We start from the raw sequence: 17,293 nt of genomic DNA, 5'->3' as shown, positions 1-17,293 counted from the left end.
ATAACAAATCATTTACACCTTTTTACATATACTTTGTATAAAACATCTTTGTACTTCTAGCTTTCTAAAACAGAGTATTTGATAGCACAGTGAGGAAATAACAGGTAACAAGTTAGCCCTCTCTGTGCCACTTTAATTTACATAATTCATTACTTAAGGTCTAATAAAATCTTTCTGGCATGTCCTAAAAATAAGAATATAATCTAAAGAATAATTATCCAATTTTTAAAATTGATATAAGAAATACGGTACCCACTCACATTTCAACATATTACTATTGTGAAGTGATCTTTGATGCCTTTCCTTTTCAAACTAGTTAGTTTCAATACATAATATTAAATCACATTCACACAATGACCAAACACTATAGATACTGAAAATATAAAACCAAAAGCAAAAATTGTTGGAAATATTCTACAGGTCAAGCAGCTTCTGTGGAGACAGAAATAAAGCTAATATTTCAGGTAGATGCCCTTTCAGTTGTAACTTAAATGTCAATTAACTCTTTTTCTCTTGGCATAAATGCTGCCTGAGCTGCTAAGAAACTCCAGCATTTTTTGTTTTTATTCCAGGCAAGTCATCCAATAGGTGAAACAAAATGGCTCCTTCCACACTTGGCAATGGGGTAAGTAGAACTTAAACTAACATTTTCTCATATAACTTGCAACATTAGATCACAGAGATGTAACTTGGAACTATCAGTTTAGTTTAACTCACCTGTGGGCTTGGGGCCTACTCTTATGTTCAGAGCACCTTCTAGGCTCGAAAGTGAGGTCAGAATAGAAGGCTTGCTGGGATGAGGTAACATCTCCATCAGAGCAACAATCTGAACTGTGTGGATGGAAAACTTCTGAAAAAATGACATGGCTTTCCAAATGTTTCCTTGACAAATTGCTCTCTCAGTGAATGATCCTGGTTCACTCTTCACTCCAAATGTTGATGTAAACATCTCATCTTTATTGTAAACTCTTTTGGGAGAGACTGCAGCTTTGGAGGTGATCTCATGATTATATCTTGGCAGTATCCTCTTTACAAAATTTGTTACTTGATCCGATTTGACAAGACTCAAGTTGACCTTCCAGGGACGTGATAATTCCAAATGAACTTCAGCTGTTTAAAAAATAAAACACTGTATTTAACAAAAATAATCACTCATACCAAGTAGAAAAGTTAAGAAAGACTGACATACTTGTCAAAGCAAAAAGGCTGGTTTAGTTATTTTGCTGCATGTATAATAGTAACACACACATAACCATGGCAGCCAGAAAAAAAACAGTAATAAGAGAAAGAAATATTCAAATCTACGCACAAAAAGGTTTCATAAAATTTTAGTAACTTGTTTGTATGATTTTCTTTTGCTATCTGAGGAAAGTGCAAAGTCCAGATCACAACAGCTTTCTGATTATTTAACCAGTCCTTTACCTTACAATCAGAAATGGTTGTGCAATGACATTGAGGTTCTTGTTTTTTTCCAAATTTAAGGAGTCATTTCTTCCACCTTAGCCATTATACAGATTTGGGCTTAAAAATAATTTTTTAACATGATGGTCTCTTTTAAACTTGAATTACTTTCAATTTAACTGGCAGTATTTTCAAGTTAAGAGTGGGTGGAATCTCCTATTCCTCAAAATTCAGCTGCTTTCTAAATCATTTACCTTCTTTCAAATAAAACACTGAAAGAAAATTTATTCAAGTGTACATCTTGTATGTATTAGTCAATTTGTCAAATCCACAGGCTTCTTACCAACACTGGGGGAAATACAAATCAACTAATTTTTAAACAATACAGTAAACGCCACATTATAAATCTCAAGTTACGATTAAACTGTGTGGTAAGTCAAGTAATGGACATTTGGGGTGAATTAGAAGAGGTGTATGCAGTCCTGGGGTGGAGCTGGTCTAGCTTGTGACACAAGTGCTGAGATTCAATTAGGAATCCTGTGCACGTCTGCATTGCTTCCTTCAAGCATATGTTATTTTGTAGTAGACAGGTTCAGCTTTTACTTTGCATATGCCTTTTATTAAGAAGAAAAGAAATGGTCACTCTTGTTACAAGTATACAATGTGGACTAGCATCTGTTACAACTACAACACAGTGGATAGTTAGACATTTTTAAAGAGAAAGCTCACATTGGATTGAAAGAGCTGTTATTGATTAGAAAATGCACTTTGCCACATCTGATTATTGTTGAGTTTAAGTAGTGATGCTGCCATTTAAATACTTCACCTTTACATATTTCAGAAAGGTGATTTATCTAAATCCCATTCCAGTTTCTAAATTTTAAACTAAACTTTAGTTTCAAATTTATTTCAGATAAGTCTTTTGACCAAATGCACAAGGACTAATTCTCAGGCGTAATTTTAGATGAACCGTAAACGTATGTTCAATCCAATACATAAGTGGATGTAGAGATGTTGTTTCTGTGAAAGAAACTAACAGAAATTTTCAAACCCTCAGGAGAATCCAATTCATTTTGCAGCCAAGGTATTGATGGTATTTACTGTTGCAAAGTTGGGAATCGCAGCAATCAAGTTGTGCACAGCAAGGTCTCACCAATATTAATGAGATAAACAACTGTTTTGGTGATGTAGGCTGAAGGATAAATGCTGCCCAAGAGAATGTTGCCAAGGGTTCTTTTGGTATCCACCAGAGAGGAGATGGGGTTAGGTAGAAAGAAAGCACCTCCAGCAGTGCAGCAGTCCCTCAATACTCAGCTAAATTGTTGGCACACGCTACGCATTACAATAGCTGCAATGTGGCTGGAACCCATAACGTCACACACACAAGATGCTGGAGGAACTCAACAGGTTCACAGCATCTATGGAAATTAATGAAGAGTCACATTTTGGGCCAAGACCCTTCCTCAGGACTGGAAAGGAAATGGGAAGATGCCAGAATAAAAAGGTGAGGGGAGAGGAAGGAGGCTATCTGGAAGGTGATGGGTGAAGGCAGGTGGGTGGGAATGTTCAAAGGCTGGAGAAGAAGGAATCTGATAGGAGTGGACTATAGGAGAAAGGGAAGGAGGAGGGGACCCAGGGCAAGTGATAGGCAGGTGAGAAGACATAAAAGGCCAGAGTGGGGAATACAGGAAGAGAGGAGGGGAATGGAAATTTTTTTGACCGGAAGGAGAAATCGATATTCATGCTATCAGGTTTGAAGCTACCCAGACGGAATATAAGGTGTTGCTCCTGCATCCTGAGTGTGGCCTCATTCTGGCACAAGAGGAGGCCATGGACCAACAAGTTGGAATGCGAATGGAAATCCAATTTAAAATGTCTGGCCACTGGGAAGTTACACTTTTGACAGATGGAGCTGAAGTGGTCAGTGAAGCAGTCCCCCAATTTACAACAGGTCTCACCGATGTAGAGGAGTCTACATCCAGAGCACAGGACACAATAGATGACCCCAGACAATTCACAGGTGTTACCTCACCTGGAAGGACTGTTTGGGGCCCTGAATAGTGGTGAGGGAAAATCATCATCATTCTCTGTTATTTGTAACAGAATTTAAGCAGTTTTAAGCAGTTTTTTTGCCAGAAAATACATTGAATATGTATCTGAAAATTATGTATTATTTAATTATGTCTATATTTCTTCCCTAAGTACACATTTTAAAAATGTGCCTGGATATGAAGGCACTGCCATTCAAGTAATTCATTACAAAATTGAAAGTAATGTATGAAGTAACTGTGGCAATATTCCAGAAACTAGGCTATTATAAATGTCTCAAATCCATCTGTGTACCATGATATCCTGGTTTAACAGTATGTATTAGAGAGCCAGTGTATAACAGCATCTTTACTGAAGACAAACAATTTCTTTCAAGTATTAGTTGTTGAGTTCAAACTATTTGTATTTCCCAGCATTTTTCTCTGTATATGAAATAGGTTTCTGACTAAGTAGCAAAGAGGCGAAGGAAGGATGCCAACTGGAAAGTGAATTGACAATCCAGAGGAAAGGTGAATTGGGGGTTGGGGAAGGGTCAATGACATGGTAAAAGGATTATGCTAACAGACATGTTTTTCAGGATGCTTTAGAAGGAAACCAGAGGAACCAGCCAGAGATTTTGAAGGAGAACTACAGGGAGCAATAGAGTAATGTAAGACAGATGACAATCCCTTAAGGTAACATGAAGGTAAATATGTAGAAGCAGTAATACAAACCCTTATGCTACTAGGGACAACTATTAATGACTGCATAGGTTGACCTAAATATAACAAAATGAGACCATGGAGGGATTTTAAAGGAATGCATTAAAATCTATGTGTTAGGCAACAGAAGCAAGAAAAGGGAAATAACAACTGTTTTGAACAGTTAAGTATCTGTTGAATGGAGTACACTAAGGTACTCTTGAGAGATGACATCAATGTTTAAAAGAGCGTTTCCCTCTGCAGTGTATGCACCCTCCACAGCAACATAGAAAGAAGGGCAGTTGAAAGCTTATGAGAAGGAGTGAGTAGAAAGATCTATGAAGGTAGTGGGAGTGGAGGCCCAGAGGTTTCCAGAAGTTAGAGTGACGTGACTCCTGGGTCAGATAGCTATCTGGGTCCTATGCTGCTTCTGTACTCACTCATTTCTTTATTTCTTGTCTCATTTCCTGACTTTGATGTGCTTCTATTTTTGGAAGAGAACAAAATGGAAATCATTGTATTGAAGATGACTCAGAGGTGACCTTGTCAAATTATGAACAGATTCTGTGGGAAAGGAGCAGTAGGCTCCATTAATCGGGGGGGGGGGGGGAGGGGGGGTAGTTGGCAGGGATAACAGGGATATCCACCCGATGGATATTCATTTTCCAGCACCCAAGAGGCCTATTGCTAACCTCAGCCTCCGAGAACAACAGCGTGACCTTTCCAAAGGGTCGGGGTAGATCTTAACAATATTCCTTGGTGAGCTTCTTGTTGTAAACAAACAAAACAGTGAGGTCTTGTAGGCCCATGTTTAATCAACATAAAACTTTAGGGTTATGTTAATTAGCCTGCATCAAACCAGATATCACTGGCTAAGTTATTTGTATCATTATGACTGAGATCAAGGAGGCTTGCACGCCTGACTGATTTTGTCACTTTATCACATGGGCACAGGTACAGTTACAGCATTGATTTTGGGTGTCTGGGATCTCTGTCCCCAGAAGCTTTTAGACCGTCTGTTGAATTGGTTTGTCCCAGCAAAAGTATCTGAAAAACATCATGTGCAAATAATGTCAACTAGTAGCAAAACAGTATAAATGTTAGAAAACACTGGGATTGTTATGAACAAGGAGAATGACAGAAAGAAGAACTAGAATTCATTCCTCAACCTTTGGTTTGTGTGACGGACAACTCGTTTGTCTGCAACTCGTTAGTATGTGCGTAAGTCTTGAACCCATGTTTGGAAATGCTTTTTAGTTTATAAGTCTATTTAAATTTGAAAATCTTTTATAAATCAGAAAATCCTGTGTTAGTTTTAAATGTGCGTTTAGAACTATTTGTCTAAGTTTAAATGTGTATCATTAAAAATAAAACAAACTGTGCCTATACTACTTTGTTAGCTGAAAGTATCCCCATGCAGTGGGTATTGGCAGCAAGATCTCACCACAAAGACTAGACAGGGAGGAAACCAGCATTTAAAGAGTAGGCTGATACAGCAGAATCTCACTATAGTGAGGGCATCTGTAAAAACCTATATCGGATAGAACTTAAAATTTCCTTTTGCATTTAGGGCTTTCTGGACAGTGAACCCAATACCATCACAGGAGACAGTCACAAGAATCAAAAATTTTAAATATAAAATAAAATTGTCACTAATAAATCTACTAAGAAAACCATAGGAAAACCTCTCCCTAAAAAGATGTGATAATGTGGAACTTGATACTACATGAAATGATTCTGATAAGCATCATATCATTAAAGGAAAAGTTAGATTTAAATGATAAATAAAAATGCTTAAAGTAATAGGATGATCAGACTTAAAGTTAAGGGATATATAATGTCTAAGAAATGGGAAAAACTATCCTGTTCATCTTCAAAGTATTGTCATGGATGTTTCACCTTTCAGGGCAGATGGAATTTCCTGCTATAGTGGCTCATCTGACAGACTAGTATTAGATCCCTGGTCTAAATTTAGTGCTTAAATAGCTGGAGCATAACCTAACATTACAACCTTATGAATCAGTGCTAAGTGTGATAACCACTATGCCAAGTCTGATGTTTAGTATTAAAATAGCACTTACAATCACAGAAACCACTGGCATAAGAATCACACAAGACATGGGCAGAAACATCAAAGATTGAAAGGTCCAATTTAATGTCAGAGAAATGTATACAATATACATCCTGAAATGCTTTTTCTTCACACCAATCCACAAAAACAGAGGAGTGCCCCAAAGAACGAACAACAGTTAAATGGTAGAACCCCCAAAGTCCCTCCAGCTCCCCTCCCTCCCGCACGTAAGCGGCAGCAAACAATGATCCCCCACCTCACCGGCAAGAAAAGCATCGGCACCCTCCACCCAGCGCTCAAGCCTGAGCAAAGCAATAGCAAAGACACAGACTTGCATTTACCCAAAGACTTTGTGCTTCACTCGGTATATGACATACCACAGGCTCTCTCTCAGACACATAAATTAGCATTTATTTCAATAGGCCTGATGCATGTTTTTTACATTAGATTTATTTTGAAAAGGAGTTGTATTTCTAATATGTAGCCGATATTCTTTAATAACAGAGAATTTTGTCATAACTATTACAGAATTAACTAATTTGTTGATGTCACACAATAAATACTACATGAGCAAAATAAAAAATATTAAAATGTAACTACACTTGGAGGGTGTATCAAGAAGCACTAATGATTGACTACCTTTCCAAGATGAGTCTAGGTTGAAATGACATAGATTGTCAAATCTTGGTCATATAACTCATTTATGTTATTTGTTCTAGAAATATTCAGTGTCATTGAATTACACAATTTTACAATGCAGATAAACTTTGAAACAAGAGTTATTTTATACCAGTCTAATATCTCTTTAAGTGGCTTAGTGTTAAATTTTATTTGAATTCACTGTGATGAAACTAATTGAATATATTTACTTATACCAGTTCAAGTTTAGTTTGAAACTGTTTCCCTAATCAGAAGCAATAACTATGGCACTGTGCTATGTTGCTGCTGAAATATCAAAACATTACCCGTCAAGTGAAAAAAGAACTTTTAATGACAGCATATCATTACATTAACAAATGACCTTAAGTAAATTTTAAACGAAGCCTGAATACATTACAATACTGCTGAACTCTCTTTCTCACATGTCAGCTCTCTTTAAATCAAGAATTATTACTTTAAACAGTGTCACCATGCTTAGGAGCACTGCAAAATTGGGATCAATTGGGCAAATTCCTGAAGTTATATGATGCCATACCTGCGGCAAACATCAGTACAGAATGAAATGTGTGGGCTCGGTATGCATCTGCTCTAATGCTCCTTCACTATGTGACTTTTTTTTACTGCAACACCAATTACCCTGCTTCAAATTATGAAGGGCCAGCATGCCAGGATAGGGTCTGCATTCACCCACTCCACGGGGATTTGACTTGGTTGGGAATGGATTTATTACTGTTTCACACATGGAATGAAGTTTGTGTCAGATGAGGCCAGTGACACATCATATGATTCAAATTAACCTGTTATAGGCGCTCTGTAGGGCCAACCACTGTGTAAAAATGACGACTTTTTTTTCCCCTTTAAAAAAAAACACTTGATGGAAACCAGGGATGCCAGGCCATAATGGTTCCAATTTGTTCTAACTAATCTATCACCTGCCAGAGTTATTGCTTTAGTGGGTTTCTGGTCACATTATTCTGCAGCTTTTCGGGGAGTCGTTGAACTTGTTAATGGATGGAATTATATCCTTTGCTAAATTCAGGACTCTCTTGAAGAAATACTTATTTGGTATCCTGAATGAGCAGGGAGCAGAGGGTCAATCAATCACATACAAGTTTATAACAGCTGCAGTAGAACTTCCTTTTGAATTATGTAATGTGTAACATTTTGAATAAGGCAAGTAATCTCCTTTTTACCATAATGGTAACACAATGCTACTATTTTTTAGGTGAACAGGATGCCAACATAATATTTTATTGCTATTTTCTGAAGACCTATATAAAACTATGTCTCTCTGGCTAGCAATAAACTAAAGTAAGCCGTGGAGGACCTTAAATTTCTGGCATTAGAAACCAAGTGGAATGATGGATGGACTTACGCCATCAATTTATAACCTGCACAGGTATGTTATAAATCCTCCATTTACTTACAAAATACGCTGTTATGTTCCTATCACCCAGGTCTGGGTGTTGCTAGCACCATTTCCTGCGGGAACTATAATGTATACTCACTAATACTGGGATCCTATTACTTCAATCTGGAAAAAAAAATATTTGGTTGGTGCTTTTGCCAAATGTATGGAAAAATGCCTCTTCATGTGGTATCAAGTGCATTGCCATATCCTGCTATTACCCATTCATTAGTGGTTTCACTGTCTAGCTACTTGCTGTCACTGAACTCAGCTTGTCATAATACAGAATGACTGCTGGGCTTCCTGCATGTTTAAATTGAGAGATTAGGTTTCTGCTAAATTGCATATGCTTACCTCCTTCTCCTGCCAATTGACAAATTGTTTACAACATACAGCGCACTTGGAAAAATATTAGATCTTCACTCAACTCATTAAGGATTACTGCTTCAAATTGTACCACATAAAACTAAATGCACAAAAGTAAATGGCAGAGATCCACCCAAGGATCTGTTTAGCCATGCTTTCTTAATGGCACGTGTGTAAGATTGTGAAGAGATTGGGAGATGCACTTTAGGCAAGGTATTGCAGCCAAAGGCAGCTCCCACACTCTGCGGTTATAATCAAAACAAATTGTGCATTGGGATATTAAGTCTTGTACTCTTACCTGGCCCATTGAGAAAGTCTTTAATTTGCAAAGACAGGAGTGGAGGGGGAATGCCAGCTTTGAGATCAGCGTCCCCTGGAACAGTCTGCAACCAAAACACACTGTAGTCCAAAGCTTCTGGAAGGGTCTTACCTGGATCTATAACAGAACAAGAATGAAATTAAAAAATCCACCACTGATTTTTTTGAAAGACTGAAATGTAAGCAAAAAGCACAGCCAAATTTGACATACTGCTTTAAATATCAGATATAACATTTATTCCAGTGAAAATAATTTAACTTGTACAAAGATAGTCTTCAGCAGGTTCTGCTTGCTATAAAATATGAATCTAGCTGCCCTCAAATTGAATTGTACAATTAAAAAAATCCATTTGGATAAAACTAATCTCTGTTAAGTCATAGCGAATGAAGTTGATTTTCCCTTTGTCTGTTGAAGATAAAAGGCCCTTGTCTATCTTAGTTCAATGTACTTTCATCAGCTTACACAGTATGAACAGGAAAAGCACAGCTAGACCCTTTCAAAAGACAATAGTCAGGAAATTTGTTGGCATCCACTCCCATCTTGAAAGCAATATAACTCTGCCAAAGATTTTGTAATCCTGAACTCAAAGTGAAGTGCCAGTCAAGCTGTGCTAAATTGCAAAGTTATTGTGCCATTTCCAAAGCAATCAACAGATGTTGTTCCTTCCTGGTCCTTGGATCAATGTCAAGCAGCTCAATATTCACTGCAGAGACTGCAGCTATTTAAACCTGTAGTTCACTGCAATCATCTCAAGGATAATGAGTGATGTGTAATAAATGTTCTTACATTAATATTTACATGGTGTAAATCTATTGGTATTATCAAATTAAATAATTTTGTTTTAATTTTATTGCCCTTCATCATCAATATCTAACACAGGCAAATAAATCCTTCTTTGCTCCAAGCTTTCTTTTAAGATCCAGAGTTCTATGCATGACCAACATAGATAAACATCTACTGATGTCTAACTTACACATCTTCACCTCTTAACCACAAATAATCAACTTCCATCCCTCTTCACAAACACTAAAGTGCTCCTGATTACTCGGCTTTTGTTATTGCCAATAGAAGATTTTGCATGTTGTAATTATTATCATACTCATCAATATCTGTACACACATTTCAATTCCAATCAATGGATGTTATAGTTCAACCAGTATTTGCTATTGCCACCACAGTTATCCATCAGTAATATTATCCAATAGATTCCTCTTAATCTAGCAAATACTTTCAAAGAAAAACTATATAAGACATGCAAAAACACAGGACTGCAAGGTAGCACAACAGTCAACATGGATTCTACTTAGATCCAGGGGTCTGGGTACACCTCAGTCTGTGCAGAGCTTACATGGTCTTCTAGTGACCTTTTGCTTTCTACCTGGAGTCTAGTTCCTTCCCAAAGACATGCTACTATAAATGATACCTTAGTGCAGATATGTGGTTAAAAAAAGACAATTAAAGGATAAGTGAGAGAAAATGGAATATCAGGCTGTAAGGAAATGACTAGAGGAGGAATGGGATTAATGGGATTGCAGCCTGAGAGCTGGCTAGGACCTGATGGACCAAACAGCAGCATCATTATAAATAAGTGAAAGCACAAAAATAATACAAGGTAGACTGCTTTACTTTAACAACTAGCACCAATACAAGTATAGTTTAACTTTCTTCCATGCAATCAGTTCTATCGTTCATAGTTCAGAGTAAATTTATTATCAAAATGCATACATATTACTATGTACTATCTTGAGATTCAATTTTTTGGCAGACATTTACAAAAAAAAAAGAAACACAATAGAATTTTCCAAAAAGCTATACATAAACAGACAAATATTGACCTACATTCAATGTGCAAAAGAAGACAAACTGTGCAAACTGTACAGAATTATTGGAAGTGAACCTGTAGAATAGAAATAGTCATATTTTCCAATTGGCTTAGCTCAGTAAGTGATTGCAAATTCCTAATCCTTTGCACAAGCCTTTAGGGGCCAAAGGAAGCTCAGCACACTTTGAGTATGTGCAGTCCATCCACCTGCTGTGCCTGTATTTTAGCACTTTCAAAAAGAACCGTACACTCATGTGACCTAAACAAGTAAGAGTCTCACAATCTTAGTGTTGAGGGGACACCTTTAATATGTTAGAGGTGCTACCTTGGTCTCAATAAGCTTGACAAACCTTGGATCCAACTGATCTGTGGTTTTCCAGCAACATTTGGGGACATACTGTAAAAGCAGAAATTCTTCCCACCAGATCCCTTGGCCACCCAAAAAGCACTCCAGAAACAGATTTCCAGTTATCTGAGTCTCACACATCCATTCCCCTCTCAACTTATGACTTCCCCTGAGAACAGAATACAAAGCCAGATTTCTATTATGTGCACTGCTCCATGCTGCAATGCTCTGTAGATTCTAGAAACCCTCTGATGCCCAATGATCAATTCTCTTAAAAAGCCCAATCTATTCAATCTATTCTATTCATTCTATGTAACTATCTTAAAAATTGAATAAAAAAATATTTTAAAAAAGCCCAATCCTTCTCTGAAGGCTAATCCACTTCCATAAAGATTGAACTCCCATTGATATCCTACCCAAAGCACAAATATCTTGATGGTAAATATCCAACTCATGTCTGTCTGTGATTCCTGTCTAGGATCTCCACCACATGTCAACAGCCAAAAATATTTTCAAATTGAAGAAAAAAATCATAAAATTGAGAAAAATAATTAAAATGAGTACTGTGAAATTCAATTGAGTCTCCTATAGTCCTCTGTTTCCTGATTTTCCTATTTGAAGTATCCCCAGTTAGTAAGGCACACGCTCTCATGACCCTGAGTCTCCCTCCCAACTTCTAGAAGATAATATCTTCATAATATTCCTCTCTCAAAAATTCTGCTGCTTATGCTATATTTTCATTTTGATAGTAGGGAGAGATGGAAGGTTAATGAGAAGAGGTAAATAATATTATTCTTACCCATACATTTGTAGTCTGGTGGCACAGCTTTCAAAGTGGCATCAAAAAATGTTAGCTCCACCTTCTGCTTCCGGTGGTGGCAACTCATTAGTAATGAAGGCTGGGCGATCACCAAGTACAGGAAGGGTTCCAGCTGAAGATCATTTGCTCCTCTGCGGCCTGGTTGACGGACTATTGTGATTCCAAGAGCCTGGCGAGCTGAAGACCTGCTTGGTGTGTGGAGACTCTCCAGTGATAAGTGACCGGTGACCTTCCTGGTGGACAATGGCGAATTACTATTCAGGACATCGTCAGCTGTCATTACTGAAATTTCTAGCTGGCCCACTTTATTCTCTGGCACCTGTTCGGTCTCAGTGCTTTTCAGGTTCAATGTACTCTTGCTGACTTTGTCACTGTCTTTCTTCTGTTGGCTTTCTTGTTGGGTCATTGCTTTGGGATTAATTGTGAATGAATAGGTCATCAGTGAGATACCACCAGCTGTAATAAATACATCAAAAGGGATAAAATTTAAGTTCTTCACAATGGAAGATTGGCGGGAAGGCCTTGCAAGCCGGTGATGACTGGTTCCACTCTGTTGTTCAATCTGCACAATCCGAATTCGTGCACTATCACTTCCAATGCCACTATCCCGGGCTCCACTGTGTCGTGAGGAAGCATCCATAGAAGCTCCTTCTGGAGAGGTAATTTTATTCTGATCTTGATGAGACGTCTGCAATGGTAAGATGACAAAAATTACATTTAATAGCAACATTGTTGGCTTTAAAGTTTGGCAGTTCCTACTGTTCATTTGTATGATTGTGTTAACAACAAACAAGATTACACACAGCAAGCTCTTACCCAACTTTTTCCAATAACTTTGCCCAGGATTTTGACTGATACACAAGGCTAATGGTGCAATTCCATATTTATACATAAATGAGATTGCAAATTCAGGCAAGGAGAAGAAACACTACCCAGGTGTCAAAAGCCTGAATTTCTGTGCTCCACTATTATCTTCACGTGGATGGCATCATATCGGTTGGATCACTGTTGATACGCATTAAACATCATGAAAGTGGTGCATATAAACTAAATGATGCATAGATATAAGAAGATGTTCATTGTACTTTAAATTCCATCCTTAAAATTATCTTTACTCCAGTTCTCAAAACCTCTCATGATACAGCCTAACATAACATTTACCTCTGTAAATGCTCAGCTCACTTGCACTAACTTTTAGTTATCTATGCACAATGACACCCAGGCCCCTTTGAACCTTAACAATTTCACAGCATTTTAAAAAAATTCTGCATTTTTATTTTGGGGATCACCTCATATTTTTTCCAAATTGTATTCCAACAGTTATATTCTTGCCTACTTATTCAGCTTGCCCGTATCCCCTTGACATTTCTTTACATCCTCCTCCTACTTTTAATTCCACTTATTTTTGCATCATCTGCAAACATTGGTGACCCTTAGCCAAATCATTGATTCAGATTGTGTAGAGCTGTCACCCAAGCACCAATTCCTGCAAAACTCTATTGGTCATGGCCCATTAATCCGTGAAGCACTATGGTATGTTGGCCTTTTTCAGATGAGGCACTGAGTTAGAGTCAGGAAATCACCTTGCAGCTTTATAAAGCTCTGGTTAAGCCAATCTGAACTATTGCATTCATTTCTGGTCACCCTATTATGGAAGGATTTAGAGGCTTTGCAGAGGGTGCAAATGTGGTTCACCAGGATGCTAAAGGCATGAGCTATAAGGGAAAGCTGGACAAACATGGGTTGTTTTCTCTGGAGTGGTGGAGGGATAGGTAGGCTAGACTGTTGGTATCTTTTTTCCTAGGGTCATAAAGTCTTATATCAGAGGGCATTATTTAAGGTGAGAGGGGTAAAATCAAAGGGGATGTGAGGGCCAAGTTGTTTTTCACTGAGAGTGGTGGGCGCCTAGAATGCACTACCAAGGGCGGTAGTGGAGGCAAATACAACAGTGAAATTTAAATGTCTTATATATAGGCACATATATCTACAGACAATGGATTATTTTGACATTATTTTGGCAGAAAGGATTAGTTCAGATAAGTTTTTTAATTATTAGGTTAAATAGTTTGGCATGATGTTGTGGACCGAAGAGTCTGTTCTTGTGCTGTTCTGTTCTATGTTCTAATTCCATTCTTTGTTATCTGTCTGCTAACCATTTGACAATCCATTTCTGTATATTACCCACGTGATTTAAGCTTCCTGACAAACCTCTGATATGGCATGTTACTAAAGCCTTCTGAAAATCTAAATATTGGTTCTCCCTTATCTAAGTTTCTATTAATATTCTAAAAGCACTCTATATAATAGATTATTAAAACATAATTACCCTTTCATAAGTACAGTGCCTTGAAAAGGTATTCAGCCCCCACAACTATTTTCACATTTTATTGTCTCGTGTTCTAAATTTAAAATATATTGAAATAGGATTTTTGAGCTAATCTACAAAACATTGAGTTTCATGTCAAATTGGAAGAAAAATTCCAAAGCCTGTTAGCAATTTACTAAAAATTAAAAACCAAAATTGTGAGGCTGAAGAAGTATTCATCCCCTTTGTAATTACTACGCTAACTTTCATTGAATGCAATACTGTACCTTACCAACTCACCTAATTTGTTGATGTAGAAAATTAGAGGACCACCTGAATAAATATCCCCACTCACTGTAAGGTCCAACATTATGGTAGATTTTCAACAGATCAAACCAAACTGAAGACAAAAGAACACTGAAGACAAGTCAGGGAAATAATAATAGAAAAGCACAAATCTGGGGAAGGGTACAAGATCGTCTCAAAGGCACCGAATATACTTCAAAGATCAGTGCAGTGCATCGTGAAAAAGTGGAACAAATATAAAACCCAGTCACCCTGCCTAGGTCAGGCTGCCCCACTAAACTTAGTTGCCAAAGAAGAATGGCACTGGTAAGAGAGGATTCTGTGACACAGCAGTTAGTGAGCTGCAGAAATCAGTGGCTGCAACTGGGGATGATGTTCATGGATCCACAGTCTCTAAAGCCTTGCACAAATAGAGAATCATGGAATAGTGACAAGGAAGAAGCCCTAGCTTTGCAAAGCACCATTTAGAAGATACAGTAAAGATGAGGAAGGTCTTGAGGTCAGATGAAACTAAAGTGGAACTTTTCTGATCTCAACACTAAGCAGTATATGTGGCGTAAATCTAATACTGCCAGGTAACATCAAACAACTGTAGGGTATGGTGGAGGTAGCAGCCTGCTTTGGGGATGTTTTTCAGCAGTACAGACTGGAAATCTGGTCAGGATTGATGGGTAGCTGAATGTTGCTAAATAGAGAGAGATCCGAGATTAAAAAAATCTGCTAGACTCTGCCAGAAAGATTAAATTGAGGAGGAAGTTCGTCTTTCAGCAGGACAGTGACCCAAAGCACATTGCAAGGAGGAATGGGCATATCTTGCTCCATCATGTTGCACAAAGCTAATAGAGACCTATCCAAAAAGACTACTGGCTGTAATAGCTGTGAATGGTGGTTCAACTAAATACTGAGCAAAGTGGGTGGGGGGTGCATACTTTTAAACCGCTAACATTTCAGTTTTTGAATTTTTAGTTTTTCATGCTTTAAAGTTTCCCTGTTTATGGGACCTGCTGTGAAAAAAGGAGCATGTAATTCACAAATAAACATTCTCAGTTAAATTAATCAATACCCCTGGTTGTAATACTCAATTATGTGAACAGAGGGTTAGGGGATGAATACTTTCATAAGGCACTGTAAATGCTTAGTCTACACTACTCATTTCTATGACAAATCCCAGGGCTCTCCCAACAAATGATGTTAGGAGAGCAGGTCAGTTTTCTTTTCCTCTCCTTTATGATAAGGGGCTCACACTTCCCTCAGTCCAGTCCACAATCCATGGAACTTTGAAAGATAACTAATGCATTCATGGCCTCAGAAGCTCTAATTCTCAAACCTTTGTGACAGTAGCCATTTGTTATTTAGTTAAACAGTAGTTTGTCTTTTTTATACCTTTTAATGATTTCCATGAAACTTCTGAAACTAATTTGGACAGCCACTTAATTGGACCAAAAGGTACTGGTCCTGATGTGTCCCAATCATCTGAATCCACTGTATTTCTTTAAATTTTTGCTTTGCATGTCCACCAATTAATACAGTTTCCCAATCAATCACACAACTTACCTCTCAGTTCCCTATGTTTGAATTTAAAACTTAGTTCTGGATTGAACTATATTACTTTCAAATCAATGTAAAATTATATCATATTTTAGTCATTCTTCACTAAAGGTCACTTTATAACAAGATTATTACGGTAATTACGGTAGTCATTTCTCATTGGACAAAACTTGAATAAAAATAAGCTTTATTCTGTTTGGCCATGAACATACTGATCTAGAAAATATTGCATACATTCTGATAAATTCATCATTTTCCATATTATCTCTAATTTGACTTGTCCAGACTATAAATAAAATACAATTCCCCATTATTACTCTATTACTGCACTTAACATTTCCTGATTGACACCATGCTCAACCTTACAATTATTATTTGGAAGCCTTTAATGAATAATTCCCACTAATGTTCCAGTCTTTGCCTGCTTCTTAAACCACCTAAATCGAATGCATTTCTACATCTCAATCTACTTCTTGGCCTTTCCTACAAACAACACACACAGATGCTTTTCCAGTGTGTTAATGTCTCAGATACATGTCTCTTTCCCTTTCTCTGCCATTATCACTTAATACTTTCAGTAATTGGTTGGTAAATTCAAAAGTGTATGGTCAAACTATTAGAATATCAGCTATTAAAACATATTCCACCACAGCAATACCACAATTATTTTGTAAATCTTGGAAGTAAAATGTTTCTCAATCCTTCCCCTGGACCACACAGGCCATGCTCTCTTCTCACTGCAGCCATCAAGAAGGTACAGGGGCCTCAGGACTCTCAACACCAGGTTCAGAAACAGTTATTACTCCTCAGCCATAAGGCTCTTGAACCAGTGGAGATAACTTCACTTGCCCATCACTGAACTGTTCACACAAACTACTGACTCACTTTCAAGGACTCTTCTCAATACCGTTCTCAATATTTATTGCTTACTTATTTATTATTATTTATCTTTTCCTTTTGTTTTTGCAGTTTGTTGTCTCTTCTACGTTGGTTGTCTGCCCTGTTGGGTGCACTCTTTCATTGATTCTATAAAGCTTCTTGGATTTACTGTAAGAAAATGAATCTCAGGGTTGTATATGGTGCCATGTATGTACTTTGATATGCATACTTTCAAGGTGGATGGTGAAAAAGTTTAAATATAATATAATGGACAATTTTTTTCACGCAGATAATGACAGGTGCCTGGAATGTG

The 17,293-nt window shown here is 37.5% G+C and overlaps 1 protein-coding gene across 6 annotated transcripts in view; it reads right to left on the bottom strand.

The window, feature by feature from the left end:
• LOC140728102 (intermembrane lipid transfer protein VPS13B-like) overlaps nucleotides 1-17,293 on the bottom strand; it is a 1,021,046-nt gene that overhangs the window by 159,456 nt on the left and 844,297 nt on the right. For all 6 annotated transcript variants that reach the window (XM_073046336.1, XM_073046304.1, XM_073046330.1 and 3 more), the window contains exons 34-36: nucleotides 11,922-12,630; nucleotides 8,934-9,071; nucleotides 718-1,110 (exon numbers count right to left, since the gene is read on the bottom strand). In XM_073046336.1, the coding sequence (XP_072902437.1) occupies nucleotides 718-1,110; nucleotides 8,934-9,071; nucleotides 11,922-12,630 (1,240 nt within the window). The remainder of the gene's footprint in view (nucleotides 1-717; nucleotides 1,111-8,933; nucleotides 9,072-11,921; nucleotides 12,631-17,293) is intronic.

This window comes from Hemitrygon akajei, chromosome 1, assembly GCF_048418815.1.
Source record: "Hemitrygon akajei chromosome 1, sHemAka1.3, whole genome shotgun sequence".
NCBI classification, from domain to species: domain Eukaryota; kingdom Metazoa; phylum Chordata; class Chondrichthyes; order Myliobatiformes; family Dasyatidae; genus Hemitrygon; species Hemitrygon akajei.
The sequence above is the reverse complement of the archived record's forward strand: the minus strand, read 5'-3'. Positions and strand labels throughout refer to the sequence as shown.